The following is a 23,700-nucleotide window of genomic DNA, read 5'->3' as shown; positions in this document are numbered from 1 at the left end:
GAAGTTTCAATACCCAGTTTTGACACTAAAAATTACATTTCAGGTCTGTATTACTTTTAATTCACATTTTCTATGTTTACCCACAATTCGCCCTTTCAAAATATAAAAACTGGGTATTTCTTCAAACAGATGGCTTGGATGATGTTCCATAAGTGTAATGAAGAAGTAATTAAAAACTCATGGGATGTCTTTCCAGCAAAACTTGTAGCTGTGTCTTGGCTAACTCCTCAAGGGTAAAAAATGGTCCTGTTGTTCAGTGTCCACTTCCTAAAGAGACCCTCCGTACTGTAATTTATAAATTTAGTGTGCCTTAAACATTTATGTAAGTAGTCTTCAGCAATAAAAATTAAGTTATATAATTTGCTTTACATACAAATCTAAATTCTACATAGCAGGTAACAGAAAACAGATGGGTATGTATTTTATCTTCACCAAAACCTTTTCTTACTGGTAGCCTGGAAGTGGATAATGGATAGAATTAATTTCTACTGGATAAACCTATATGGAGTTTCACAGAATTTTCACATTGCTTTGGATAATTCAGGATCTGGCACAACAAACTACTTCGGGGATTCTTTCAAAGGAACAGTATCATCTATTCCATTTGGTACTCTTATAGTACCCTATTAATGGTGAAAACTACCTGCTTTCAAATCTAGTAAAGGAATGAGAGTTGGAAAATGGCAAGTTATTAAATTTTCTCGAAAGCTGAAGCAGAATTTTGTTCCCCTCTTATTTTCATTAAATATACTGGGATTCCAGGTTGACTAATGATTAAAGTAGGGTACCATTCCATTTCTTTTTTGGAAGCATAACACCATCTCTTAATTTCAAGCCCTGTGAAAAATTACTTTCTCACTTTTCCAAGTAAAAGCTATACAAATATCAGTTTCTTTTCCCCTTTCTTACATACTGTAATAATTTCATCATTGTCACTGCCGACAGCAATTTAATAAACACCCAATTCAGGTAGGTGCTGAGCTGGATTATGTAATAGCTTTACAAAAAAGAATACAAAAAGAACACGGAGACTTAGGCTCAAATTCACCACGAAGTTCTAATACGTATTTATCTGTTGACTGACTCTGTCTTATCTCCTAGGTCCTTTTGAACTCTAAATTTAGAGAAATATATCCCGGGAGCATTCAAATAAAATAACCTTAAGTTAAAAAAAAAAAAAAATCTTTCAGGAACAGAGTTAAAGTGTAAGACTATTTTGTCCGCAAAATTCTATAGAATTAAGTAGTACATTTCCCCAAGTCTATCTCATTTTCAAGCAAAAGAGAATAAACTTGTACTTGAGAATTAAAGAATTCCTGATCAGTGAACAAGTCCAAGTGTGGGTCCAGAACAAACAAATCCACGTTCCCATGGCGACTTTGAATCGCCATCTTAAGTGTTTCCACCGCCTCCTGTTTTTACGTCACTTCCGGTGTTACCTGAGCTGTTACCGGGAGTGGTAAACAAGGTGTACAAGCATCTGGAGAACTGTCGCGATGCAGCAGAGGGGAGCGGCACAGGACCGTGGCTACGCTCTGCTTTCTCTGGTGGGCGTCCTATTCTTCCAGGGTGAGTGTGCCAGCCGGCTCAGCCCCACTTCCGGCCGGGTGGGTTAGGGAAGATGGTCGCTATTCCGGTTCCGGGTTGGTGGGAGTCTCAGGAAAGCCCCCACAATGCTTCTGGGAAGGAAGGAAGGAAGCGTGACCGTGTGGGAGGATATTATCTTGTAATCACTACCCACTCAATGGAATCGGTAGCTTGTCGGTACTTTCCTGAGCCCATGGGATTTCGACCACCTTGCGTGACTGCACTGTGGTGCGACTTGATAGCACCACGGAGGGCTCTGGTTGTGAGTGCACTGGCGTTATCTTGTGATCGACGCAGCTGTAGTTTGTGGGCTGCATGTTATGATTCGGAAAGGGCAATCCCAGTATTCATTAGTTTGTCCCAGTATTTTGGAAAAGAAAACCATGACTTTTGGTAATTTAATTTTTGGTAGGTAATTATCAGGGCCTACGAAATAAAAAAGTTTATTACAGGAAAGGTATGCTGTAATTTGGTTATAGTATAGGTGCATTTTGTTGAGGAAAAAGCAAGTGCTTTAGCATTTTAATAGCAAATTCTAAAAAATACAATCCAGGTCACATAAATTCTGTTAAAATTTTAATGTATACTACTATTAACTAATATCGGAAGTATAGTGTTCACACTATGACATGTCCTTAAAATTTGAATAAGTTTTGCTTTCATGAAATTTTCAAGTTGCATTAAGTTTCAGTCGAACCTTATCATCTTCATTTTAGGGGGCAGTTATTTGCTGGAGTATTAAAAAATGTGTGTGTGTGTGTGTGTGTGTGTGTGTGTGTGTCTTTCTGGGAAATCATATGTTAGTAGAGCTAGCATTAGAATGACTTGTTAACATCTTAATATTTCCCTGTGAGTAATGGGAATTTCTGAAGGGTACCTTAACATGGACTTAAAGTGTTCTAAATCTCAGCAGGTAAGACCAGGAAGTTTTTATTTGTTTGATGAGTAATATTCATGCTGCCAGCACATTCCCTGATCCCTCCTAGATGCCTGTGTCATTACAAGTGTCCAGTTTTTCAGCTAAATTATTTTGTAATAGAATATTTAGGTTGACCTACTGTCACTCCAAATAATCCCAGACCCCCACCCCACTGCAACGGCAGCATTAAAATATTGTCCCATTGAGGAAAAATAATGTAGAAATGGTGGGTGATTTTTTAAACTTTATTTAAACTTTATGTCATTTCACATCTAGCATGCAACAAATCTAGCAGACCAAATAATTCAAATATTAAAAGTTGATTTTATGATCTGTGTACTTGTTGAATAAATTTATATTTTGCCTTTTAAAAACAACAGTTTTTTTGAGATATAATTCACATGCCATTCAATTTACCCACTTAAAGTGTACAGTTTGGTGGTTTTTAGTATATTCAGAGTTGTGCAATCATTACCACAATCTATTCGGGATCATTTTCATCACCCCAAAGAGAAACTTCGTACCCATTAACAGTTTCTCCCCACAGGTCCCTTCCCCCAGCTCTTGGCATACATTAATCTACTTTCTATTGCTATGGATTTGCCTATTCTGGACATTTCATATAAATGAAATCCTATAATAAGTGTGTGTTTTGTGTGTGTGTGTGTGTGGCTAGCTTCTTTCAATTAGCATGTTTTCAAGGTTAATCCTTTTGTTGTTGTTGGTATTTTGAATCTGCTAGGTGATACCTGTGTTTCATACCAGTGTTTGTCTTTCTCCTTCAAAGATAGGACCCATTAAATTATTAGCTTTTTTGAATTTTTCCTAAGTTATAAATGTGGCCCTGCTATATCAGTTGTCTAAGTATTAGAAACAATAGATTAGGTACCTAAGGTTTTTACACTTTTCTCTTTTTCACTTAAGTGGACAATTTTATAAATCAAAGGCTGATAGATTTATATTTTGGAAAACTGGGTGTACCAAATTGGGAGTTTTATCATTTTTTTTTATTTCTTCCATGTTTGAATGTTATTTTTTTGTTTTCCTCCCAGATTAAAAATTTTTTTTAATTATCATGAATATTTCTATAGTTAGTTGTTTTTACCTGGAAAGAATGCTTTTCTTATTCAGGTGAAAAGGAATAGTCATAAGCAGATTAGGCCTAGGAGAGAAATTTATGAATGACTGTAACATTAGATTGATATTTTTATTTATTTATTTAGATTAATTTATTGTTCTATTACAGTTGTCCCATTTTTCCTCCATTGCTCTCCCCTGCCCTGCCCACCCCATTCCCTTTCCCACAGTCAGTCCCCACCCTGTTGTCCATGTCCATGTGTCATTTATATTAGATCCTGGACTAAACCCTTCCCCTTCTTTCACCCCTTATCTCCCTCTCCCCTCACCCTTGGTCATTGTCAGTCTGCTCCTTATTTCCATGCCTCTGGTTCTATATATTTTTTTGTTTTGTTTTGTTTTGTTCATTAGGTTCCTGTATTAGGTGAGATCATATGATATTTGTCTTTTGCTGCCTGGCTTATTTCACTAAGCATAATACTCTCCAGTTCCATCCATGTTGTTGCAAAAGGTACGAGTTTCTTCTTTCTACTGCATGGTATTCCACTGTGTAAATGTACCACAGTTTTTTTGTCCATTTATCCACTTATGGGCACTTAGGCTGTTTCCAGCACTTTGCTACTGTAAATAGCACTGCTTTGAGCATTGAGGTGCATAGGTTCTTTTGAATTGGTGTTTCAGGATTCTTTGGGTATAATCCTAACAGTGGAATCACTGTGTCAAAAGTTCCATTTTTAGTTTTTTGAGGAAATTCCATACTGTTTTCCACAGTGGCTGCACCAGTCTGCATTCCCACCAACAGTGCACTAGGGTTCCCTTTTCTCCACGTGCTTGCCAGCACTTGTTGTTTGTTATTTGTAAATGATGGCCATTCTACTGGGGTGAGGTGGTATCTCATTGTGGTTTTAATTTACATCTCTCTGATGTCTAGTGATGTTGAGCATTTTTTCATATACCTATGGGCCCTCTGTATGTCCTTTTTGGAGAAGTGTCTTATTTATTTTGTGAGTGATGGAGACAAATTATTTTACATCCATTGATTTTAAAACACTTTCAATTTTAGTATAATATGTAGGGAAAAGTACACATATCATAAAGGTACAGCTCAGTGAATTATCAGAAACTGAACACACATGGGTAAACAGCACCCAAATCATGATATAGAACATTACTGGTACTCCAGAAGCCTTCCTTGTGCTTTCTTCCAGTCATTACCCCTTCTTCACTAAGGAGAACCAACATCCTGATGTATGAATTAGTAATGTAGTCTGGTTTAGTGGCTATGTCCCTCTATGATTACTGCTTCTATCAGGTGGCAATATCTCCATCTCTTTATCAGGCTCTGGTAACACCATTTCCTTATTTTGTTACTTCAGGCTTGGGGGTGACAAAGGCTTTGTGCCTTTGTTAGTGTCCTTGACCCTGAGAAAAGTCCCTTTGAAAAGTAGTCTATACACTTTTCAAAATTCCAGTTGATGTGACTTCCCTTTCCTGCCTGGGCCCCATCTGATAGAGGCATCTTCCCCCAAGCTCTTGTGCTGCATTGGAAATGGTGGATGTCCAAAGAAAAACTGTGTATTGTTAGGAAAGGAGATGAGGGGAATGGATAGAGCAGGCAACAAGTAAAAGTTCACGGTGGTGATATTCAAGGGTATATCTAGTAATATTTGGACACTCAGACAAGTGATGTCTAGTAATATAGATTGAGGAATAATTAGCCTATTAGTATTTGTTAAATCTATAAAAGAGGATGGGATTGTCCAAGGAGAATGTGTTAAATGAAGGACCATGGGCTCCGGGTGGAACTTGAAGGCACACCAGTGTTTGAGGGATAGGTGAGGTAGAAGGAGCCTTAGAGATTTGATAGAAACTATGAGAGATGTGGAATGTATGTGTGTGTGTGTGTGTGTGTGTGTGTGTGTGTGTGTGTGTGTGTGTGTGCAGAGTTGGTTGCCATATTCTTTGCTCTGAACCAAAGTAGGCAAATTTTGGTAAAGGGGCAGAGAATAAATATTTTAGGCTTGTGGGCCACATGGTCTCTTGCAACTACTCAATTCTGATGGAGTAGCACAAAAACATCCCAAGGCAATATATCAGTGAGTCAACATGGCTGTATTCTAATAAAACTTCTTGTAGCTCTGGCTGGTGTGGCTCAATGGCTGGAGTGCCATCCCATAGGCCAAAAGGTCATGGATTCGATTCCTGGTCAGAGCTCATGCCTAGGTTTTGGGTTTGATCCCCACTCAGGGTGTGTATGGGAAGCAACCAATTAATATTTTACATTGATGTCTCCCTCTCTCCCTTTCTCTCTCTCTCTCTCTAAAAAAAGAAAAAGAAAAAAAAGAAAAAACCCAAACAAACTTTGTGTAGATGTGGGTTAGATTTGGCCTATGAGCCTTGTGTATCTCAAAGGCACCTTTTAAACTTATCCAAAATAAAACTCTTTCCTGCCAAGCCTGGTACTTTTCTAGTCTTCCCCATGTGTGTCAGTGAATGGTATCACCAAGTCAGGAACCTGGGAGTTATCCTCAATGCTTCTCTTTCTCTAACATTCCACATCTGATCTGTCACTGATTCTTGCTGATTTTACCTTGTAAGTATTGTCTCCCTAATTCTTGCCATGCCCATTACCACCAATTTAGTTCAGACTCCCTTTATTTCTCTCTTTTTTATTGTAGTGGTCTTCTGAGTAATCATATTTACTCTTGACTCCTCATAATTGTGTTCCTTAGAGCAATCTTTTAAAAATGCAAACTTTATCATGTCTTTTACTACTCAGTGTCACAATTAAGTTGTTTTCCATGGCTTCCCATTACTCTTAAGAATAAGGACCCAATTTCTAAGGAACTGCATGATCTGGTTACTGCTTACCTCCTAGCCACATCTCACACCTCCCCCACTCTCTCACGCATGCTCTTTGTGTTGCAGCCATACTGTCTTCATTTCACTTCCTTGACTGACTACTCTTTGGCACAGCACCTTTGAATATGCTGCATCCTCTGCCTGGAATACTCTTCCTCTCTTTACCTTATTACCCTTCAAAACTCACTTCAAGAGTAACTTTTTCAGGGATGTTTTCATTAATCACTCCCTGCTCCCCTAACGTAACTAGTGCAGTTCTTGTAGCCACTCCCTTTTTCTTTTCTTCATAGTGCTTATCAGAGTTTGCCATTATACATTTGTCTTCATGATTTGATTAATGTATCTAATATCTGTATTTTTAGGTTCCAAAACGGAGTATATTTATTTTGCTCACATTTAATTCCATGCTAAGAAGGTAGCACAAAAAAGATGCTTAATAAATACATGTTTGAAGATTGAGTGAATCAATGAGAGAATTCCTTATGGAAGCCTTGAGATAGAGGAGGTCAAGTAGTCACTGCTGCAGAGAGACTTATAAAATCAGAATGGGAAAGTACCTATTGGAGTTTTTAATTCCTTGTATTTTTCAGTTTTAAGACACGATGCCCTTTACCAGAAGTGGTAGTGGAGTCCAGTTTGTGATGTAGGGGTTCAGAAGTGGGTGGGATGAGAGGAAATGGAGATGTCAGGTATAGAACTTGGCTTAGAAAGGAAAGAGAGAGCAGTAGTTGGTAATGAATAGTGTGTACCTACAAATCCATCATTTGTAGGTAAGGGTTAATGAAAGATAGTTGTTTTGTTTGGTGTTATTTATTGGTTTCCTTGTTTTTAAGGATGAGAGTGACTTATGTGTGTTTAGAGGCTGAGAGCAGAGAGAGCCTCTCTAGAAAGGGAGAGGTGGAAGACAGTAGAAAGGGTTTTTATGCTAGAGCAGGCCTTGGACAGGGATTATCTAGGGCTGAGCAGAGGAGTTGACCTTGCAAAGGAAAAGGGACACCACACCCTTTGAGACTGGAAGTAAGAATGAATGCAGATACAAGGTGTGTGGTTGGGCAGTTTGCTTGGATTCAAGTTTTTTGAAGAAGTGAGAGGAGAAATTTTCTGAGAATGAGGGATTTGTAGGTACACAGAGGATGGAAGAGAATCACAGAGTCTGAAGGATCAGAAAGAGAAGTGACCAAGCCTGGTTAAAGGACCATCAGTGTCATTAAAGGCTCAGCTGTGGGTGAAATTCATGAATTTCTTATGATAACCATCTGTGCCATTGTGTGATTTTTCTCCTTCAGTGTACACCAGCCACAGTCTAGGCATGGTCATCTAGGAGTGTAGGGAATTTAAGAATGCTGAAAATACTGTAAAAGGGAGCTAGGAAGAGAGTGGGTGACCAATTAGCATACTTTATTCCTGTACTACAATTTTTGGTGCCCTGTCCACTTCTTTCTTTCTGCCCCTCTCTGCCTGCTTCCCTTAGTCTGAATTTTGCCTTCAAGATGGTTGCATTAATGGAGGAAATCATCTTTTGAAACTGAGTGTAATCAATGATACAGTGTATATGTACTTGAGTAGTGTTATGTACTAAATGCAATAAGAATATTGAAGAAAGAACAATGAACTGCATCATTATATTTGGGCGGGCATTACAAGGGGGCTGATGTTTTAGCTGGGTTTTGAAAGTATGTGAGTATTGGGGGATGTGGTATGGAGAAAACAACCCAGACAGGACTGGTAGGGATGGGGAGATCTATCCAGACAAAGACATATTCAAAGAAAGGCACAGTAATGTAAAAGGACATAGTAAATTTAGAAAATGGCAGGACATTAAGGGCATGGTGAAGGGGCCAGATGGGATGGGTAGGTGGGTGGAGAAGCAAAAGTTTGGGGTCAGATTGTCAATATTTTTATTTTACCCTATAGCCCAGTAGAGAATTGTTGAAGGTTTTTGAATGTTTGTGGTATTTATTTTAATGATAATAGCTAACATGTATTAAAAGTTTCTACTTCAGGTGATATGCTAAATATTTTGTGGTTATTTAATCTTAGACCCTCACAGTGATCCAGTGAAGTAGGTCTTGTTAGTATTACTGTTTACCAAGTGAGGACATTGAAGGTTGAACAGATTAGGTAACTGTGATCAAGGTCTTATAGTTAGAAAGTAGCTAGGTTAGAAATTGAAGTCCATGTGTGTCTAAATTTAAATTCATACTTTAAAATCTCTGTGCCATACTTATGTTGTAGAATAAATGGTATATGCAGAGAGTGGTTTATCCATTCATTTCCACCTTCCATTTTTCAGAACTGGATCTTGAGTGATTGAGTAAGGTGGTTCAGGAGAGAGTAGAAACTAAGGGTTGAAGGCTTTCCAGGCAGAGGAACAGCATTCACAAAGGCATAGAAGGAATGACAAGTTTATTTAGTCAAAGTCAGAGAAGATGCTATGAATGAACCAGAAGTAATTATCTTTGGGATAGGTCAGATTCTTATTAGACTTGTGAGCTCAGTCTTGGTCTCCTCCTTTAAGAGGAATGTGAACAGACTAGATTGTCTAGAGAGGAGCAAGAAAAATGATTCAAAGCAGCAGAAGTAAAGGCAGGCAGTGGAATGGATAACTCATAACTGTGTCTGTGATAGGAAAGCTTGAGAGAGCATAGGCAGAACCGAAGAGGTGGCAATAATGATGAAGCTATCTAACATGCATTGAGCATTCACTCTGGGTTAGTTCAGCTTCCTTGTGTGATATATGCTTTACCTCATTCATTCCTCACAGTGATCTTCTAAGATAAGTGCTATTATTATTCCCACTAGAGTGAGAAACTGAAGAAGTAAAGTAACTTGCTAAGACCACAGAGCCACCAATTGATAAAACTGCTGGTGTTCAGGATAGTGCTGCTCTGTTTGCCATTGGCCTGCTGGGACAATCATGGCTTATTGCCATAGAGAAGGAAGCAGGAAAAACAAAGTGGCTGGTGGCTTACTTTCCTTAAAAAAAAAAAAAAAAAAAAAAAAAAAAGGCTCCCTAGTGGGAGAGAAATGTCTGCTCACTGTTCTCTGAAAGCAGAGGAGATTGGTCAGAGGAAGGTGCCAACTCTTTTGGGGTAGTAGAGTGTCCAAGTTGGATATATGATGTGGTTTGGGAAAGATTAAGTATCTAGAGAATTTAAAAATATCTAATTTTTACATTTTAGAATGGATTAAGTTGTTCAGTTTTCCTCCCCCTGATTTACTTTTAATTGATGTGTGGTTCATTAACCAGCTATAAGAAAGTAAAAACCAAAACAATACTAGTTAGAACCTAGGGCAGTTTTATAAAATTCTTTGGAAAAATATGTCCTGTTCTTACTTTCTCTTCTCATTTTGCTGGTGATTGAAGCTGTACCAGCTTCAGGTTACAACCATGCTGTACTTGGGGTAAGTCCCTTAGACCACAATAGCTGACATACTCCTGGAGAGAGAGAGAGAGAGAGAGAGAGAGAGAGAGAGAGAGAGAAAGTGTGTCAGGGTAGTGGGTGGTGCTATCTTTTAGCCTGGTGTGGGCTGACCCACTTGTTTGTATTTAATTTAACCACAAGTCTATATTTGAGAAATGCTGGTACAACCAGCTTTTAAATTTCACCCAAGCATTCATCCTATGATTTAATATTGTAAAATGACCAAAATACTCTCCTTGATTAATGTAAACATCCACTCCTTGTCCTTTTTGGTTTGCATGAGGAGATATTTATTGCTGTGGTTTTTATGATAAATAGCATCTTTATGTTGTTTAGTCACCTGTATATTCTGCCCAAATAAAAACACTTTAAATGTGTGGACTTGCTTTGATTAGGTGTTCACACTGTCCTTTCCTTGGAGATTAAAGTGGATGCCCATGTTCGGGGATATGTTGGAGAAAAGATCAAGTTGAAATGCATTTTCAAGTCGACTGCATCGGTCAGTGATAAACTCACTATAGATTGGACATACCGACCTCCCAGCAGCAGTCGCACAGAATCAGTAAGTGTATACTTAAAAATTTTTCTTTCAGTCTTTTGTGGTCAAAAGCTTTGGAATCCTTTTATTCCAAGTCCCAGGCACTCCTTAGGCCTTTTCATCTTAGAATAGAAGATGAGCTTGTCTCAATAGGAGATGAGCTACTATCCTACATGACACTCATTTGGTCGTGTAAGGCTTTTTATTCTCCTCTGTAAGAGTTTTGCAGATAAGCTAATTGAAGAAAAAGTGGTCAGAAATATAGAGGAAATGTGGTTTAATTTTGATTCCTGTGTTGTTTCTTTTTGGCTGGCTTCATAGTATCATTTTTAGATTCCATGTACTGAAAAATGGTACCTCCAGGACTGTTTGATAGAAAAATTCTGTAAGTCCCACTCATAGCTGTCCTTTCTCTTAAAGCTGTTCATTTACTGTCATATGAAGTTGTCTCAGTGGGTGGATCTGCTTCAGTATCAGTACTCTGTAGGTTTATCTTGGCAAATTTCCCCATTGTGTAAACATCTCCATTGATTTATATAGTACTCTTGGAAGGAAATAATGGCACCTGGTGTTGATGACAGATGCTGTTGGTGACAGATGGTCTTGCACTATTAGAAGCAATACACTTTAGTTACACATATAAAACAATTAATGCTTTAAATCCCATTGTGAATGTCTGATTGAAGATGGCAGCGCTATTAAAAAAAAAACAAACCCTTTCTCTTGATGCTTCCAGCAGTATCCCTAGCTCAGGATAGATGCTATCAAGAATGTGAATGTCAAAGATGTATATGAAATTGTATTTTTGAAAGTATCTTTAATTTGTTTTTCCTGTTTCCTTCAATGGAAAAATTTTTGTTTGATTTTAACATATAGCTTTGAATTTTGTTGTAGGTGGCTCCAGTGAAGGAAGCTAGTCTATGTGCATGGTCCTTTTTTTTTTTTTAAGACTTAAAATAGTTCACTTTATTTTCAGTGATTGGAAACCATGGCTAACTTTATTTGGTTCTGCCTGCTTGGCCAGAGTAGGACAGACATCCCTGACTGGTGTGGCTCAGTAGGATGGGCCTAGACTGCGGGCCAGATCCCCGGTTAGGGTGTGTGAGAAGTGACCAATTAATGTTTCTCTCTCGCACTGATGTTTCTCTCCCCATCTTTCTCCCTCCCTTCCCCTCTAAAAATAGATAAAATCTTTTTTTATGTAGGACAGAGAAAGCAATGGCGCTTTCTTTGGGTCAGAAGCCTTAAATGCAGACGGCAAGCTCTTTTCATATGGTGTTATTCTCTGTTAGGCTGGTTGGAAAGTCAGCTCACCCAAGTTGGAACTAGTGGCCCTTTAAAGTTATAAACATGATGTTGCAGTTATGTGGTCAGTCAGGGTTCTGTCAGAAAATAAGTTAGCAAGGATTTGAGTATCACTAACTTGGAATTAGAGGTTACATTCATCTTAAAGATACATAGCTGGTCTTATTTTGCCAATAAGGAATTTTAAACCCTGTCATGTTGATACTGGTAATCAGCAGTAAGCATTCTTTATTTCCCTTTTCGGAACACACATTACACCTATTGTTATTTCTTAATATCTGAATTTCCCACTAGACTGTAAATTCCATGAGAGCAGGGACTGTGCTTGGTTGGCTCCCACTATATCTTTTTGGTTAATGCAGTGCCTAGCACACAGTAGGTATGCAGTAAATATTTGTTGAATGAATGCATGAACAAATAAGTACATTTGTTCCAAAAAGTAGTGATTCAGCATCTTCTTTGGGACATTGCTCTTTAAAATTGGGCAATTGATCCTAAGTAGGGAGGTACCAAGTAAACAAAGAAAGAGGAAAGCCTTGACTCTTGCATAAGAGAGAGATTATATTGTGTTGTGATACCTGCTGGGCCTACAACCAGATAAAATTACAGTAAGTGCTTTTGGTGACGTGTCTGATCACTTTTCTGAAGCAGTATCATTTAATTCAGCATACATTCATTGAATACTGATCATGCTTTTGACTTGCAATTTTTTAAATTGCCAAGATAGATAGCTTGAGAGAGGCTTGATTATATTATACCCTCCTGGTGATTTTGAGAATATACAAAAATATCCCCTTTCCCACTTAATAGCTATGTGCCTTTGAGTAACTCAGTTTCTTGTTTTTTTTGGCCTTGTTTCTCTTTCTATAAATATGGAATAATTATACTTGCCCCATGTATAGTTGTTATGAGGCTCAAATAGCAAATGTATAAAAGTCTTTTGCAAACCGTACAGTACTATATGGATATTAGATGCTACTTTGGAATAAGGCTTCTTAACTTTGTCACTGTTGACATTTTGAGCTGGATAATTCTTTGTTGTAGGGGCTGTTCTATGGTTTTTTGGACTTTTAGTAATATTCCTGGTCTCTATCCACTAGATGCCAGTAGCACTCCCTCCAATGGTGACAACAAAAACTGTCTCCCGATATTGCCAAATGTCCCCTGGAGGGCAAAATTGCCCCTGGTTGAGAACTACTGCTTTAGGACTTTAGGGAGAATTTAGAAGAGGTTCCAGAGTTAGGATACCAAGATTCTTTCATCAGGCCTTTTTCTATTTCTTTTTTTTAATTTTATTTTACTTTTTAAAAGTATATTTTATTGATTATATTGTTACAGTAGTTCCAATTTTTTCCCCCTTTGCTCCCCTCTGCCCAGTACCCACCTACCCTCCAGCAATCCCACCCCCCTTAGTTCATGTCCATGGGTCATGCATATAAGTTCTTTGGCTTCACCCTTTCCTATATTATTCTTAACATCTCCCTGTCTATTTTGTACCAACCAATTATGCTTCATAGTCCCTGTACCATTTCCCCATTTCTTCCCCTCCCCCCTCCCAGCTGAAAACCCTCCAAATGATCCCCATACCTATGATTCTGTTCCTATTCTGGTTTGCTTAGTTGGATTTTGTTTTTATTTTTTAGATTCAGTTGTTGACAGTTGTGAGTTTGTTGTCATTTTAGTGTTCATAGTTTTGATCTTCTTTTCCTTAAGTAAGTCCCTTTGGCATTTCATATAATAAGGGCTTGGTGATGATGAGTTCCTTTAGCTTCACCTTGTCTGAGAAGCACCTGATCTGCTCTTCCATTCTCAACGATAGCTTTGCTGGATAGAGTAATCCTGGTTGCAGGTTGTCTTTCATCACACTGAATACTGCTTGCCAGTCCCTTCCTGCCTGCAAAGTGTCCTCTGAGAAATCAGCTGATAGTCCTACAGGCCACCCCCTGTAGGCAACTCTTTGCCTCTCTCTTGCTGCCTCCAGGACTCTGTCTTTATCTTTCACCTTTGGCATCTCAGTCATGATTCATCCTGGTGTGTCCATTCTGGGTCCAGCTTGTCTGGGGCCATGCGTGCTTCCTGGCCATGCGTATGTCCATCTCTTTCACAAAATTTGGGAAGTTTTCCTCATTCTTTTCAATTCTTGCTTCCTCATTCCGCACTGGTTGACTGTTTTTTTTCTTCCTTACGTTCCAAATCATTGATTTGAACCCCAGTTTCCTTCCCTTCACCATTGGTTTTGTATGGATTTTCCTCCATTTCACTTAGCATAGCCTTCACTTCTTCTCTTATGTGTTTGCCATATTCAAGCATATGTCAAGCCTGTGAGCATCTCTATCACCACTGTTTTGAATTCTGAGTCTGTTAGGTTGTCTATCTCCTCATCTGTTAGGTTGTCTTATCTCCTTGTTGCTTAGTTCTCCCACTGGAACCTTGATCTGTTTCCCCTTTTGGGCCATACTTCTTTGTCTCCTCATTCTGACAGGCTTCTGTGTTTGTTTGCCTCTGCATCCCAGGCAGAGCTGTCGCTCCTGTTATGTTGTAAGGGGTGCAGCCTTAGGTTTCTCGTCAGTGCAGGACGACCTGTTTCACCACGTTGTGGCACTGTATGTAGGGGGCAGGGGCTCCAAGAGGGAACCATGCGGCCAGCCCAGCACTCTCCCCTTTTCCAGGCACCTCTCCCACCTCCGCACTGGACTGGCACCCCTCTAGCTGCTGCCTAGCCATATTTCCCAGAGTGGGTGGGTCTGCGGACGTTCTAGGACTGTGGGGGCCCTGTAAACAAGTGGACTCTGCTGAGACTGGCAGTTTCTGCCTTCACCCCAACCCCTACCGGTCTGCACAGTCAGAAGCAATGAGGCTTGATTTTCCCCAGTGCTGGGACCCTGAGCTGCGAGGTCCGGTGAGGAGCTGAGAACACTCCCCAAGTGTCCCTCCTGACTTTTTAAAATGTGCGACTGCACTTTCCGCTAGCCCATCGCTGTCATCAGGCCTTTTCTTAATGTTTCATTAACATGTCATTTAACCTGTAGGATGGAGGTGAAGAAAGCATAAAGAAATGCCCAACTGAGAAGACCCATTATACATTTGTATTTTATTTCAGGCCTACTAAACTTTACATTTTCATCCCATTTTCCAAATTAACTTTTTTTTTATGGTGTTACTTTCTTAGATTTTTCATTATCAGTCCTTCCAGTACCCAACCACAGCAGGCACATTTCGAGATCGAATTTCCTGGGTTGGAGATGTATACAAAGGGGATGCATCCATAAGCATAAACAATCCTACCACGAAGGACAATGGGACATTCAGCTGTGCTGTGAAGAATCCCCCAGATGTGCACCATAACATTCCTATGACAGAGCTTATAGTCACAGAAAAGGGTAAGCTAACTGTCACTAACCTTCTGCAGTACTCAGTGATTACTATGGTGCTTTCTGGAGAGACCAATGATAAGCAAAGCTACCTATCTTTGTAAGCCAGTTGGTCTGGAGTATTCTGCCATCCTGAGTCGTGTATTAGGATGAATTTTTTAATCTTCTTTTTGCAAGCTGAAGTTTTTCTTCAAGTATTGTCATAGTTTCTCCATCCCCTTGCTCCCTTTTCTTTAAGACTTCAGGTGACTGGAGGACCTGTGGGATGTATGACACATCCTTGAATAAAAGGAGGGTTGTTATCTCTGTGAAATAGAAGTCATTCTGGTTTCCCTAATAAATTCATGCCTTAGTTATGAGACAGTGTTCTTGCCTGTGTCTTGAAAGGGTACCCCCCACTCCAGTTATGGTGGTAGCACATTTTTTTTGTGCGTTGCAAAGACCAGCACTTTCCTTTTAGTATGAAACAGAAGGAAAGTAGGTTTAGGGCTAATTTTTTTTCTTTTTACATTATTCCTTGGTGACTTTTGAGTGGTCATTCTAATCCTTAGCTGGATTTGAACCAAAGACTTAGAGATACAGGATTACATTTTTTTTTAAATGATAAATTTCAAAGACATAAACACATTCTTACTGGTAGTAGGAGTAGAAACTGATACAGTGTTTTTGGAAGACAGTAGTATGAATCAGATACCTTAAAAGTATAACCCTTTAATTTAGATTCCATTTAAAAATTTTATCTTAAAGAGATAGAACCAAGCATGAAGATTTATGTACAAGGACTATCATCATGATATAACTCATAAATTCAAAGAATTGTAAGTAACTTGAATGTTCAGCATTAGAGGACTTAGTCATTAAACTACTCAGTATGGTAGAATCCTATGGAGCCATTAAAAAAATCACATCTGGAAAGAACTTTTAATGACATGGAAAATATTTATAATATATATTAAGTAAAACAGGAGGTTAGGAATAATATATAAAATGTGATTCATACTTTTAAAATATACATGGTCCTCCCTATATGCAGATCCATATTCACATATACTTAGATGATTGGATGGGTAGATACTAATGCGTTAATCCCAGTTAGTAGGATTAGGGGTAAATTTTAATTACTTTTTTCTGTATTTTCTACCTTTTCTACATTTAATTTATTCCTTTTGTAATGAGAGGACATGCAAGAGCAAAAGTAAAACCTATCTCATGTGAAAGGAAACCTTTTTGCTTGTTCCTCTCTTTTATATTCTCTTTTCCCCTCTAGGTTTTGGTACCATGCTCTCCTCTGTGGCCCTTCTTTCCATTCTTGTCTTCATTCCCTCAACTGTGGTGGTTGTTCTGCTGCTGGTGAGAATGGGGAGGAAGTCTGCAGGGCTGAAGAAGAGAAGCAAATTGGGCTATAAGAAGTCATCTATTGAGGTTTCAGATGAGTAAGTCCAGTAAACCTATTTCCTCTTCAGATCCCTGCTGTGTGGATAGTATCCAGGCCCCTGCAACTATATTTTTCTTTCTCCAGGCTGAGGTTAGTTCTGCTGGTGAAATATACTTTAAAAAAAATTTTTTTTTTAATCCTCACCCGAGGACATTTTTTCATTGCTTTCAGAGAGAAAGGAAGAGGGAGAGAGAAACATTGATGCGAGAGAGACGCATCGATTGGTTGCCTTCTGTACATGCCCAGACTGGGAATCGTATGCGCCCTGAGTTCCCTGACTGGGGATCAAACTCACAACCTTTAGGTTACCAGGTGATGCTCCCACCAGCTAAGCCACACTGGCCAGGGTTGAAATTTCCTTTTGAAGAGAATACTTCTGCTGAGCAGTACTAGAAGGAAGGTTGAAAGTGAAACCTGTGGATATTAATTTGGAGAGTGATGGCAGGGTTGATAGTATGGTCCTAGTTTCTTTCTTTGGATATCAGACTCTATGGTTCTCTCCTTCTGAATATAAATTCTAAAGTGGATATATCATTCCTTCAAAATTAATAGGAAATTCTAACAAGTCACATTGTTTCTTGCTGTTCTTCTCATTTGGTCCATTACAGCTACGGTGAGCCTATTTTCTCTCAATGTACTATACTCATTAAGGGCGTACTCCATATCCCCTCCACATGCTTCTCTCTCACTTGGAATCCCCACCCTCTTTTTCTTTTTTTGTCTGGTGTACCTTTCCTTATCATCCAAGACCCAGCTGAAATCTTCCTTTCCCTTGAGTTTTCCTGAGTCCTGCAAGAACTAGTCACTCCCTCCTCTTTGCTGCTGGGGCAGTTTGACCTTAACTTCATTAAAACATTTATCACATTGTATTATACAATAATGTACTTGTTAGGTTTTAATAGATCTCTCATCCCCAAGAGGTTGTGAACTCTTTATCCCCAGCCCAACTAATGCCTCAGACATGGTTGGTGCTCAGTACATTTCTAAATGAATGACTAGGACTAGCTCCTATATATTGAGCACCAGCCATATGCCAGGCAGTGTGGTATGTGTTTTACATGTGTTTATTTTTTATTTACTCCTAACCGCTATCCTTTAAGCATAGCTGATAATATCTACATATTATAGAGGAGGAAACAGGCTCCTGGAACTTAAATAATTTGCCCACTCACCCTGCTAATAAGTGGTAGAACTGGAATTTAAACCAGACCTGTCTGACTTCAGTGTCTGTGCTTTTAACTACTATACTGACCTAGCTATTGTCCCAATTTGGTTTGTCCTTTTTTACAGCACTGACCAAGAGGAGGAAGATGACTGCATGGCAAGACTTTGTGTCCGTTGTGCTGAGTGCTTGGTAAGCCCATGCCATTTCTTCTGTAGCCTGTTCATGTTTCAATTTTTTGCTTATTTTTGGGGATCCTTTGTCCTTAGAGGGAGCAGAGGGTTTGCCAGTAGATCCAAAGCATGGCAGCAGCCAAGATCTTTCTCCAAAGTATTTTGATATCAGGGAGCCTCCTACCCCTGAACTCTTAATTGTTATTTTGTTTTCTGTCTCATGGGCAGAGAGTGGTGTCTTTGGATTAGGGAAGGGGACAGTGTAGAGCATTCCCTGCTGACTGACAGAGAATATCCTGAAAGTGGAGTGTTCTCTGCTACTGAGGTCATGCTAGGAGACTTCGACTGGTTGAACCCAGAGCCGTGAAATAAACTTTTCTGCGGAGCCTCAGTTTTTTGTTTTTGTTTTTAATAGAATTAGAGTGATAAAATCTTTTAGGTGACTTGATGGCTTTGTCAATAAGAAATACTTAGGTTGGAAGGCCTGAATTTTTATTTAAATTTCAAAAAACTGCCATTCCTCCCCTTTTGAGTACCTGCTGTGACTGGTAGGCTTGTGTGGCTATCCCAGGATCCTAGGAAGAAGAAAAACTCTCTCTGATGTGGTCTGGCTATAAACAGTTCATGATGTAATATGAAGCATACCTATCATTTTATGGTTTAAACTTGAGCCCTTTTTATATCTATTATTTCCAAGCTCAGCACTTAGCCAGATGACCACAGTCTAACTACTCACTGCAGTGTTCCTTTTTTTTAAAGTATATTTTATTGATTATGTTGTTACAGTAGTTCCCATTTTTTTCCCCTTTGTTCCCCTCTGCCCAATACCCTCCTTCTCTCCAGCAATCCCACCCCCCTTAGTTCATGTCCATGGGTCGTGCATTTAAGTTCCTTGGCTTCACCCTTTCCTATATTATTCTTAACTTCCCCCTGTCTATTTTGTACCAACCAATTATGCTACTTAATCCCTGCACCATTTCCCCATTTTTCACCCTTCCCCCTCCCAGCTGATCCAAATGATCCCCATACCTATGATTCGGTTTCTATTCTGGTTTGCTTAGTTGGATTTTGTTCTTATTTTTTAGATTCGGTTGTTGGTAGTTGTAAGTTCGTTGACATTTTAGTGTTTATAGTTTTGATCTTTTTCTTAAGTAAGTCCATTTGACATTTCATATAATAATGGCTTGGTCATGATGAACTCTCTTAGCTTTACCTTGTCTGGGAAGCACTTCATCTGCCCTTCCATTCTAAATGATAGCTTTGCTGGATAGAGTAATCTTGGTTGTAAGTCCTTGCTTTTCATCACCTTGAATACTTCTTGCCAGTCCCTTCTTGCCTGCAAAGTGTCTTTTGAGAAATCAGCTGATAGTCTTATAGGCACCCCTTTGTAGGCAACTCTCTGCTTTTCTCTTGCTGCTTTTAAGATTCTCTCTTTATCTTTCACCTTTGGCATTTTAATTATGATGTGTCTTGGTTGGCATTTTAATTATGATGTGTCTTGGTTTCGTCCCCTCTGGGTCAGCTCACCCGGGACTCTCCGTGCTTCCTGGACTTCTATGTCTGTTTTCTTTGCCAAATTTGGGAAGTGTTCCTCCATTATTTTTTCACATAGTTTTCAATTTCTTGCTCTTCCTCTTTCCTTCCGGCACCCCCATGATTCAGATGTTTGCATCTTTAAAGTTGTCCCAGAGGTTCCTAAGCCTTTCCTCATTTTTTTCAATTCTTGTTTCCTCATTCTGTACTAGCTGACTACTGCTTTCCTCCATATGTTCCTAATCATTGATTTGAACCCCAGTTTCCTTCCTTTTACCATGGGTTTTGTGTGGATTTTCCTTCATTTCATTTAGCATAGCCTTCACTTCTTCCTTTATGCGTTTGCCATACTTAAGCATATCTGTTAAGCCTGTGAGCATCTTTATCACCAGTGTTTTGAACTCTGCATCTGTTAGGTTGGCTATCTCCTTGTCAATTAGTTCTCCCACTGGAACCCTGATCCGTTCCCCCGTTTGGGCCATACTGTTCTGTCTCCTCAACTTGACAGGCTCCTTTGTTTGTTTGCCTCTGTGTTTTTGGTAGAGCTGTTGCTCCTGTTACGTTGTAAGGGGGCGGAGCCTTAGGTTTCTCGTCAGTAGAGGGTGACCTGTTTCACCACGTTGTGGCGCTGTATGTGGGGGAGGGGTATGAGAGGGAATAATGCTGCTTGCCCACCACTCGCCCTTTTTTCAGGCACTTCTCCCACTTCTGTATGGGATTGGTGCCTCTCTAAGCTGTTGCCCTGGCCATCTTTCCAAGAGTGGTTGGGTCTGCGGACGTTCTAGGATCATGGGGGTCCTTTAAACAAGCGGACTCTGCTGAGGGACCAGCAGCTTCTGCCTCTGCCCCAATCCCCACTGGTCTGTACAGTCAGAAGCAATGAGGCTTGATTTTCCCAAGTGCTGGGACCATTAGCTGCTCGGTCTGGTGAGGAGCTAGGAACGCTCCTCAGGTGTCACTCCTGACTTTTTAAAACATGTAACTGCTTTCCGCCGGCCTGCTGCCGCCACCAATGCTGTCCCCACCACACCATGTCCTCTCTGCCCCAGCTCCGCCCCTCCTGCTTGTCTGGATGAGTATTTCTTAATCTTTGTGTGTTGGACTTCCATGCAATTTGATTTCTGGAACTTCTGATTGTATCTAGTTTTGAGGTAGTTGTATTCCTTCTTAGTTATGTAGGGAGACGCAGTGTGTCTGTCTATACCTCTATCTTAGCCGGAAGCTTCAGTGTTCTTTATTCCTCTTTCTCACAGGTACTTGAGGATAATTGGTAAGATGAGGAAAAGTGCCAGTGGAGAGGATATAATACCAACCCTTTAGGGTTTGGATATTTTGATAAGTTATTCATTGAGCATTTGACATGTGCCAGATATGATTCTAGGTAGGAAATAACAGTGAACAAAATTGACAAAAAACTCTGCTTTCAAAGAACTTTTCTTTTTTACTTTAAATAATTTTTAATTTTTCAATTACAGTTGACATTCAATATTATATTAGTTTCAGGTGTACACCTGAGTGATTAGACATTTATATAACTTACTAAGTGATCACCCTGATCAATCTAGTACCCATATGACACCATTCATAGTTATTACAGTATTCCTGACTATATTCCCTATGCTGTAATTTATATCCTCATGACTATTCTGTAACTTCCAATTTCTACTTCTTAATCCCTTCACTTTTTTCACTCATCCCCCCCTATGCCCCTCCCATCTGGAAACTGTCAAAATGTTCTCTGTATCTATGAGTCTGTTTCTGTTCTACTTGTCCACTTACTCTGTTTTTAAAATCCAACTGTTGATAGATATGTATTTATTGCCATTTTGTTATTCATATTTTTGATCATTTTTTTCTTCTTCTTAAAGAAGACCCTTTACATTTTTTTTGTAATACTGGTTTGGTGGTGGTGAAGTCTTTTAGATTTTTCTTGTCTAGAAAGCTCTTTATGTGTCCTTTAATTCTAAGTGATAACTCTGCTGGGTAATCTTAGATGTAGGTCCTTGCTCCTCATCACATTGAATATTTCATGCCAGTCCCTCTGGCCTGCAAACTTTCTGTTGAGAAATCAGCTGAAGGTCTCATGGGAGCTCCCTTATGGGTAACTAACTGCTTTTCTATTGCTGATTTTAAGATTTTCTCTTGGTCTTTAACCTTTTGCATTTTAATTATGATGTATCTTGGTGTGGGCCTCTTTGGGTTTATCTTGTTTGGGGCTCTGTGCTTCCTGGACTGATGTATGTTTTAAAAGGAGCATCTGGCTTCTGTGTTGAGAATAGGTGGTAAGGGACCTTGACAGAATCAGAGAGCCCAATCAGGAGACTTTAGCAATAATTCAGGTAAGAGAAGATTTTGTTGGTCCAGGTCAGGGTGGTAGTAGTAAAAGTGGTGAAAAGTACTTGTCTTTTTATTATAGTTTGAAGGTAAAGCCAGAGGGTTTACTGATGGGTTGCATGTAAATGTGAAGGAATGAGAGGAGCAATTAGTAGAATAGAGTTGCTATTTTCTAAGATGTACAAGTCTGTGGGAGCAACAGGTTTTAGGAGAAGATCAGGAGTTAAGTTTGGATATATCAAGTTTAAAATACTTGTTAAACACCCACGTGGAGATGTGGAGTAGGCAATTAGAGTCCAGACGAGAGGTCTAGAGTAGCAATATCAGTTTAGGAATCATTAGCAGGTAAAGACTGGTAGAGCTATTTCTGCCAGGGAAATGAGTATAGATAGAGAAGAAGTCAATGGACTGAGCCCTTGAGTTCTCCAAGGTTGATAAATTCAGGAGATGAGGAGGAATTAGCAAAGGAAGCTAAAAAGGAATGTCCAATGAGGTAGAAGGAAAACAAGGAGATTTTGGTATCCTGGGAGCCAAGTGAAGAAAGTGTTTAAAAAAAAAAAAAAAAAAAAAGAGTAAAGAGAATGAGTGTTCCAGTTGCTGCTAAGTCACGTTAGGTAAAATGAGCATTGATTATTGGATGATATAATAACATGGAGTTTATTGGTGACTTTGGAAAAGTAGCTTCAGTGGAATAGTGGGATGAAAGCTGGACCAGGGTTAGGGTAAGAAAGAATACAAAGATATTTACTGGTGACAGTGGGTGTAAACAGCTCTTTCAAGGAGTTTTATTTTTCTGTGGAGGGATGCATAGAAATAGGACAGTAGGTAGAGGGAGGTGTGTATCAAGTGCTTTTCTGTTTAAGATGGGAGAAATTATAGCACATTTGTATGCGATGGTAGATGAGCCAGTAGAGAAGAAAAAATAGATATTGGAGGAGAGAGAGGTGAGGATCACTGGAGTGACTCCAGGATCTAGTGCACAAGTGAAGGTATTGACCTTATATAAGGGCAGGGAGAGTGTATCCATAAGAAGAGTAAGGAAGGAAGGCTAAGTAAATGGGCTCAGATGCAGGTGAATAGGTAAATATGATGTAGGAGCTCTTGGAAGTTCACTACTGACTGCTCCTCTATTCCCATGATGGGATAAAGCAAGATCATCAACTGAGAATGAAGTGAGGTAGAGATTTTGGAAGTTTGAGGAAAGTGGGAAAGGTATGCAATAGTCATTGAGAAGAATAGGAGAATGAATAGACTAAAGAAATGTGGTATGCTGGGTAGTGCTAATGGTCCACTTGAGGCTTGAAGCAGTGAGGACAAGTTTGAATGATAAAAATAGTGGTAATAGTAGCTAATCTTGCATGAGTGCTTACAAAGAGCCAGGCACAGTGTTAAGTGATTTACGTACATTCTCTCATTTAATTCTCATAGCTATTCTATACAGTATTAGTATTTTTATTATCCTCATTTTACAGATGAGGAAACTGAGGCTTAGAAAAGTTAAATAATTTTACTTGGGATTAAAATTCAGAGGTATACTGACTCCTAGCCTAAACTTCAAGCTATAGTCCTATACAGCAGAGAGGCACCTTTTCATGAGTGTTCAGGTTTTAAAAATATTCACCAAGGAAAAGAGAATGCTTATGGTTTCAAGGCAGAAATTCACCCAATAGCCACCAATCATATTGAGGCCCTGGGATGCTTCATGGGAATTTAGATGTATTGAGTCATTGCCACCTCTATGTTGATGTTGCCCCAAACTGGGTTCCATTTGAGGGATCCTGATGTGTGGCCTTAAGCTAAATTCTGACTGTAGTATTATACGTCATTTACATACCACAACCATGGTTCTTTCTTCTCCAGGATTCAGACTATGAAGAGACATATTGATGAAAGTCTACATGATATAAGAAGAATCACTCAATGACTGAAAATATTCCATTCCACTGGCAGCTAAAGCCTTTCAGAGAAGTGGAACTGAC

General features: G+C 39.3%; 1 protein-coding gene across 2 annotated transcripts; it reads left to right on the top strand.

Annotated features, from left to right (window-relative positions):
• The first annotated feature begins 1,349 nt into the window (after positions 1–1,349).
• Positions 1,350–23,646, top strand: MPZL3 (myelin protein zero like 3). 2 transcript variants are annotated; one of them, XM_090266023.1, is made up of 6 exons: positions 1,350–1,569; positions 10,266–10,432; positions 14,883–15,093; positions 16,352–16,517; positions 17,810–17,873; positions 23,582–23,646. In XM_090266023.1, the coding sequence occupies exons 1-6, from the start codon at positions 1,497–1,499 to the stop codon at positions 23,606–23,608; spliced, it is 708 nt and encodes a 235-aa protein (XP_090122149.1). In that variant the 5' UTR covers positions 1,350–1,496; the 3' UTR covers positions 23,609–23,646. The 2 variants fall into 2 exon arrangements, with proteins under 2 accessions (XP_090122149.1, XP_090122148.1); XM_090266022.1 differs by lacking the exon at positions 1,350–1,569 and adding an exon at positions 1,662–1,995.
• The last annotated feature ends 54 nt before the right edge of the window (positions 23,647–23,700 follow it).

The sequence above is a fragment of the Furipterus horrens genome, unplaced genomic scaffold, assembly GCF_987537825.1.
Source record: "Furipterus horrens unplaced genomic scaffold, mFurHor1.1.pri manual_scaffold_2, whole genome shotgun sequence".
Taxonomy (NCBI): domain Eukaryota; kingdom Metazoa; phylum Chordata; class Mammalia; order Chiroptera; family Furipteridae; genus Furipterus; species Furipterus horrens.
The sequence above is the reverse complement of the archived record's forward strand: the minus strand, read 5'-3'. Positions and strand labels throughout refer to the sequence as shown.